The 7933-nt window shown below is 34.2% G+C and overlaps 1 protein-coding gene across 1 annotated transcript in view; it reads right to left on the bottom strand.

Moving 5' to 3' along the window:
- Positions 1-6539, bottom strand: part of LOC150084922 (glutaminyl-peptide cyclotransferase-like) — a 60767-nt gene extending 54228 nt beyond the window's left edge. Inside the window, exon 1 of the mRNA XM_090375648.1 lies at positions 6354-6539. Within this exon, the coding sequence (XP_090231774.1) occupies positions 6354-6476 (123 nt within the window). The 5' untranslated portion in view covers positions 6477-6539. The remainder of the gene's footprint in view (positions 1-6353) is intronic.
- Between the last annotated feature and the right edge of the window lie 1394 nt (positions 6540-7933).

A 7933-nucleotide genomic window follows, 5' to 3' on the forward strand; every position in this document is an offset into this window, starting at 1 on the left:
ATCTCATCTCCGATTCGTGGGCTTTTACGTGCATGCGTGAAGACAAATAATCCCTATTTAAGTTTCATACTCACTCCTATTTGGTAATTTTCATTCCTGTGATCACGACATACAGTCAAAAAGCGTTGTCAGCTTCAGGAAGGAAAATCATTTGGCAATTTTTTCATTAAATTCTTTTAATTAATTCTTATTTTTTAATTGTGTTAAATTTATTTTTAATTATTTTTTAAATTATTTGTTACTCTAATGTAAGTTTTTCGATTTTTTCGTTTTAATTTCTGGAGAGTATCATACGGAAGTGTTCTACGTACCATACTGAGGTAAACTTCTCTTACTATTTTACAAATACAAATTGTACATATGTTGTTCTTAACAATATTTCAGTGTGTTTTCTATATTTTATTATTAATTAGGGATTCTTATAATGTTTATTTTCTTTGTTCTCAAAGTATTTTTAGAATATTTTTCAAAATTTTGGAGCTGCTTCTTAAATTGCAGTACCATACAACAAAGCTGATCTCTGTTGTATGGTACTCTGTTGTATTGTTTAAATATAAACAATTTATCATCCTGAATCATGTTTATATTACTTGATAATTAATTTACACTATAACAACAAAATCAATTATCTGCATAAATAATAAAAAGTAAACTTCTGCTACCCAGAGGAAAACAAATTTCAAAACATTTTCATTCAAAAGAAAGTAAATACAGCATTAATTTTCATTTAAATATAATTTTAAACTTCATTACATAAATTTTATTATGGAATTATCCCTACAAGAACTACACATAAATTAATAGGTATCAATACCTCATTTGCAAAATATACTACTCTGTCAAAAAAAAAAAAAAACTGTTTAGGGGATAGTAATTTTATTTAAATGGATGTTAAAAAAGATGGCAAATGTGTGCATAACTGAAGTTTTTTTACTTCGTGTTATCACACCAAAGGCAGGCAGAATTTTTTTTGATGCTGTTAACATATTGGCTTCTTTTAGTGTTCACAGTAAGGAGTAGTCATCCTCTGCAGTCTTGACGGGCAGAAGGTACATATTGTGCACTTTCTTTTGACCTCCCCCATCCCAGCTCTAGGACTAGCCCTTCTCTCCAAAAATCTGAACAGTCTTTTTTCAAATGATCACCAAGTTGTGATCTGAAGTGCCTAAAGGATCTCTCACTTCGACCGTGTACTTAGAAGAGTTGTTTGTGAGAAAAAGTTCAAGCGTGTTGGCTGTACGATTAGGATTGTCCGGTATTCTTGTAGGTAAATGAACAATCTGTGCAAGGTCATTAGTAATTGCAAAAGCCTCAGCATCTCGACCAGCTGAGTCGGTGTGACTAGAAAACGGAAGCCAGCTGGAGTTGTGAAGATTAAAATCACCAAGGAAAATTATCTCACTATTAGAAAAGTTGGACTGGAGAAAGTCAAGTTGCCAAGAGAGGAAGTCAAAGAGCTCCAAGTGATTAGTGGAGTTGGGAGAACGGTAGAGACAACAGATGAATTTGACACAATGAGGTAGAGAGATTTTAAGCCAGAGAAGATCAAAGAGAGGAGATTCCAAATTGACAAGTCTCTGACAGGAAGTATCAGAACGAAAATATGCACAAGTACCACCTTTGAGGCGAAAGGAATCATACAGCGAATAAATTGGGCATCTGAGATGAGTAGTAGTTGAATCAACCGATAACTGAGATTCTATCAGAAAAAGTACATGGGGTTTGGCAAACTGCAAGTGGAAATGGATATTGTTGAGATCAGAACTGAGCCCACATATATTTGTGAAATTAATTAGGAAGTGTTTTGGAGGTTTAGATCTTTTCGCAGATAAGCTTTCTCTATTAGTTTGACAATTCATGATGTATTGAATAGTAAGAAAAAGTGGGTGGGACATGCTGTGTGAAGTAATGAAATTTTTGGATATGACGTACATATGGTAAGAATATACCCAGATTCTTGACATAACGTGGCCTCGACAATGCCCCCCCGCACACACACTACTCGGACTCCCTCCAGTCACTATCTGGCAGAGTAGAGGTAGCAAGATTATACACTAGCTGATCCGGAAGCCTCCTAGAGAGTTACCAATAGGTTCGTTCCGGTGTACTAACTAGCTGCCAGCCTGCGAACACCATTTTAGAGCTGTACCTTCGAAATGTAAGGAATATTGGATCTTGCCACGATGTTCATCATAACGTCAAAAGTCATCAATCATACTGCACGACGGAAGGGTTGACAGGAACTTAGCTCTAGAGACTAAACATGGATTCCACCACTTCAAGCCTCCAATAAGCAAAGTGGTGGTATTGCACTGGTTGATGAGAGTCATCTATCACCTAGTACTGCCTGGTAACATAGAGGGGTGGCGTTCCTCCATGTGGTGTGGGGGCCACACCTCAATCCCTGCTTATGTTGGTTCACACTTGGATGGTCACCCACCATGTACTTGTGCATGGAGGTTATACCCAGGATTACTAACAGTCCCACCATCGTGAAGGTGCAAGCAGAGGATTTGGCTGTCACAGACCGTCCGGACTTTGCCGAAATTGGGTCCACTTGACTTGAGTGTCACTCGAATATCAGTTCCATCAGCGTTTTAGACTTCCAAGTAGCAAGTACAGCTTGTCTGGCATATCTGAGAGAATGTCTGTGACAACCTCAAGGACCAATTCAGGTGCATTCGATATTTTCTTAAAATTAATTGAATTTTTTTCTTCTTCTGTGATTAACTGAAGTGAAAAGTAAACATACTTATCTTCTTATCAATTAATTACTAGGGTTATAACTTTATAGAACCCTTATAACTTTATAAAACACTATAGTTTTACATTCTCGACTTAGCCATTTAGTTTAATTACATCTGCATAAAATTTATTGCTCTTTCTCACATGCTTTTTTCTCTAAATATATGTATCTTTCACAAGTGATACCACATTCACGAGTCTTACATAACAATACACACAAATTATGCATGTGCTGTCTAAGGGTAACAATACTGCATTAAAACCACATTTAATCTACAAATTTATTTTTTCTGTACAGTTTGTACGGAAAAAAGAAATAGTAACTGCCTGGTTTCTACTAACTTGATTTTAAAGAAATTTGGGATGGCCTGGCAAATCTTTCTGTATGAACCAAAAATAAAAACTTTTGTGAAAATCAGTCTACTGGGAATCACTGTTACATGTGGATAGACATGGTGAAGACAATATGTGTTCATGCATATATGCTAATGCACCTGAAAAAAAAAAAAAGGATATTTTGCATTCTTCACCAATTGCAAAAAAAAAAAAAAAAAAAAAAAAGTACAAAACACTTATACAGATGAGTGTTTTTCCCAGCTCAAGGCTCTAGTTAGGCTGCACTCCAGGTGGAAAAGACTGGGCTCACACCATGGAATGCCTAATCTTATCTCTAATGGATCGCTGAGAACTATTAGTAGTGTGTAAAGGTAAGTGACAAAAACAGGTACATATGAGAATTATCAAAAGCATGGGTCCTCCATATTCAAGGTCACAAAATGATAGCTACATACATATATATAAACTCACTGTTTGAAAAGTGCCTGAGAAACCATTTGTAAAGCATACAAGTTGTATATCAATGGTGCAGAAGTAAATAAAATAAACAGAAGTAGAAGTAAATATTGGAAAAAATTTGAAGTCCCTAATCCTCTTCAAGTCCTTGAACCCAGATGTGAATACTATTATACTATCACAGAGACATTTACAGAATAGTAATCAGGTGGGGGGAACTAAGAAAATCATACAAGGATCAAGCACTACACCCACCTAAAACTGACCAACTGAGACTGAGTGAAAAAGTTCTTAAAATTCCATGATGGGAATTCAATATAGGCTCTTTTTTAAATGAGTGGTAAGCAGAAAAAGTTATGATACGGCCACAAAGTGTACAAGGTAGTCCTCAAGTCCCTTACCCAACTGAAATGATTATAACTTGTTAAATTTTTAATTAAAAAGAAAACTTGTACATGACAATTTATTTTGGGTTTCTTGTTTGTTTGTTATTTGGTTTTTAGGAGCATTAGGAACTAAGGCTATATTGCTGCGGGGATATGCGGTGGTCATTCCCTGACCTTTCCGCATCCTCCGTATTTGGTGTTGGGTTTCTTGGAAGTTTGATTACATATCATTTATGAATAGTACATTATTAAACAGTTGCTATCATTGTTTTGACAAATTTTTGCTCTGGTGATGATATCCTTCCTAAATTTTGTCAATATCTGTGGTGTTAACCAATTAATTTTGTTCCAAATATTGTCGTTTTACTTGTCAGTGCATGGTTTGTTAGCAAAAATGTTCTTTGGGTAACCCCATAAAAAAAAATCTAGGGCTGATAAATCAAAGTGTAGGATTAGGCAGTTTGAAAAAAGATTTCCTAACATCATTGTTATTTGCTCTGTAGGCTGTGGCCTCATCCTGTTGAAACCATGTCTTCTTGGCAAAACTGAAACAAAGTGAGTTCCAAACAATCTTGGACCTTTTTTCTGTACATTTCTCTATTAATTAACAGTTTCTGTGTGCCCATCATCATCTTAAAAAGAAGTAAGGACTGATACCTGTTTGAGCAGAAATACCTCACCACCAAACAGTGACAAAACTTTGATGCACTTGCCAAGATTACTCTGAGATTCTCAGTATTCCAAACCCTGCAATTTTGTTTATTAAAAAAGACTTGCAAAGAAACATGTTTCATTATTCATTGTCAATTTTAATATGAAAGCATTACTTTTAGCATCCAAGACAGTGTGTGTGAATTCTAGTCAGTTTTCTTGATTCACTGATTTTGATTTTTGCATTAACTGAATTTTGTAAAGAAAGTCCAACAAAATTCACTGAAAATATTATTTTTGGATACTCAATTGAACCAAGCATCTCCAAGTTGATGTTGCAGCATTTTCATTAGCAGTTTCCTGCACTTGTTCAATCATCACTGGAGATCTACTGATTGAGGCCATCCACTACATCTTACATCCTCAACTGTACCCCCAATGTGAAATTGGGCAACAAGCTTCCAAATAATTGAGTGAGCTGGTGCTGTTCACAGGTTGAAATGACGGTAAGATCTTTGAGTTTGCACAATGGAGCAGTCATTTTTAAAGTAACATTCTACCACTTTTGCTCATTATTGAACCATGTATTTTTCCATGGGAAATTTCCTGGGGAAAAAAAAGTAAATAATTAAAAGTAAAAAAAGTGATTTCAAATGAGTAATGGGCCACCCTGTAAATCATAAGTATTTGTAAATGATTGGGACTTTGCAACCAAATTTAGTCCATCTGGCTTTATATGACTCATTCTATATTATATACAGGAAATTTCTGTATATAATCTATACAGCAGAACTCTTTTAAAGTATAGCAGCAGGTGTATGATATAACTATATGTGAAACTGATATTAATAGGTTATTTATTTATTTTTTAATTATTGTATTTTTTTGCCATTTTTAAGGAAATATTTTAATTTAAACAATTAATCTTTCATCAATCATTTATAGAATTTCCAATTTAAATTATCGAATTGAAAATTTCAATAAAACAGTTGCAGAATCTGTTGGAAATATCTACATGTGTGTGGATATGTGTATTCATTATTTTAATACATAAATATATAGTTTTAAGGTCATCATAACCACCAGATAAGGATTACTATCATAAAACCAAGGCTACCTCAATTGATGTTTTTCCACTGAAAGCAAAAATTGAATAAGATCCAAAAAAAAAAGACAAATAAACAATTACATTATATTCTGTATGATTCATCACAGATCATATACAGAAAATTTATTTTCATATATATATAAATTTAAAAAATATAAAAAATATCATTACATGCATAATGAAGAAATAACGTTATTATTGCAAGAGGTTCAAATTTATTATTCTAATGAGGATGTATACATAGTAATAATAATATTATTATTATTCTTAACTAATCGATAAAATGGAATAAATCAAATTTAGCCATGTTTAAAAGCAGCAAGATTAATAAAAGCAACCTAGTCATATGTATTAATAATGGAGTAAAACAAATAAAAAGCTTAACCAACCATAAGCTAAATATAAAACAAAAAGGTAAAAATTTCAGTGCACTTTCAGAATTTCGGTAAAATGTTTACTTTTTAAAAATAATTTCTTCATATTGGCATAAACGGAAATTGCTTATCGGATTGAGAAATCGAAAAGGTGTCCAACCTAAAGAAGTACGCAATAATGCATTTTTTTTGCATTAACTTTAACTTCAAGAATTACAAGTTGAACTAAAGTATAAATCACAACTTTTTTTTTTTTTTTTATGTATGATGTACCGAATTAAATAATACAATCGTTACCTTTGACGACGCTTCCGACCAACTAACGCCATGAACAAACAATCGTCCAAGAATTATCGATAAAATTAACTCAACAATAAATATTACTGGGAAGAATAAATACATATACAAGCTTGTTGACATGATGTATAAACACCTAGTAAACTTTCCAGCACTGGAGCGTCCGTCTTGGTCTTCCTATGAATGACCACGTCGCCCAACAGGAATGACATTATTATGTCACGATGACTTCCTCGTGCCGTTAAAGTGCACTTGTTATTGGTAACTCAGGAGCCAATCAGTTTGAAGGGGTAGATGAGCACGCGCTAGAAAACGTCTTGCGAGTGAGTTTTTTTCTAACATCACTGTATGAATTTGCGCAACTTAAAAGAGTTAAATGGGGCTGTTTTTCGCTTCAAAATTAACTGAATCGAATTTAGAAATGATACCAAAATAATTTTTATAGCAGCAAAAATACATGACGGACTTTTTTCGATCCTCATAAAAACAAATTAAATAAAACTGCAAAAACGAACTGTAATTCTCTAAAATAAAACACTTTTATTTATACATTAAATGACAATACTTGTGATCTTTGGATAATTTTCTGACAACCCTTACTATTTATTTGCACACTGAAATAACAATTAACTCTTCCAAAAGAAAAAAAAAAAAAAAGGATGGTGTCACTTGGCAGTCTGTGGTCCCTGGGCAGGAGCGTGCAATGATATCTGCACGTGTATGGTTTGATTTAGGAGACCTTTCTTTTCTTATAGCTGTGTTTATACCATTTAAGAAATGCTTTGTGCACCTATTCTGTGTCGAAGACTCTGCACACAATGGCCTAAGTTGCCTATGCACCATTAAAAATCAAATCAAATCTATATCTAGGTCTGGGTGCGTCGCATCCAGCGACTATTGTAAAGCTCTGGTCCTGTCATAGCGAACAGAAATTCGCACATTGCAACATCGAATCCGTACGCTGCAACAAAAAGTGCAAGACCCATCTTAAGCTCTTGCGCTGGTAAAGAGCTCGTCCCCACCCCACACCACCACCAAACTCGTCTGGTAGGCCAGTAAAAAGCTGATTAGGCCCATCGTGAAAGAAATGATGAGCCCTACCCCTCTATATTAACCCCAGGGGCTCACATCTGGTGAGTATGGGCTTGGCACACCCAGGGTCCTGAGCTGGATCTCTCTCTCTCTCTCTCTCTCTCTCTCTCAATATTTATAAATATTGGCATATATTATTTGGCTTACGTATGTTTGACGACAGACGAAACATAAAAATTTTGATCTTTGGCTTTAGAATGGTAACCGATACTATGGATGTTTTTTATTCATCAGAACAAATTAAAATTTATATTCCACAAAGACGTTAAGAAATAAAAATCTCCTTAAAAACTTGTCGAACGAAAGAATTTTAATAGGATATTCCGTCTTTTAAACGATACGGTCGCCATTTTATTGTACAACGCTACCTTTAGTAAGAGGTAAATAAAATTTGAACTAAAACAAAATAAAATAATGAATTGATTACCTGGTGTATGAAACGGAAAAATGTATAAATAACAACCATCGTTAAAAGGATGAAACCCTGG

Source organism: Mastigoproctus giganteus, chromosome 6 (assembly GCF_048544385.1).
Source record: "Mastigoproctus giganteus isolate SK-2022 chromosome 6, ASM4854438v1, whole genome shotgun sequence".
Lineage (NCBI taxonomy): Eukaryota > Metazoa > Arthropoda > Arachnida > Uropygi > Thelyphonidae > Mastigoproctus > Mastigoproctus giganteus.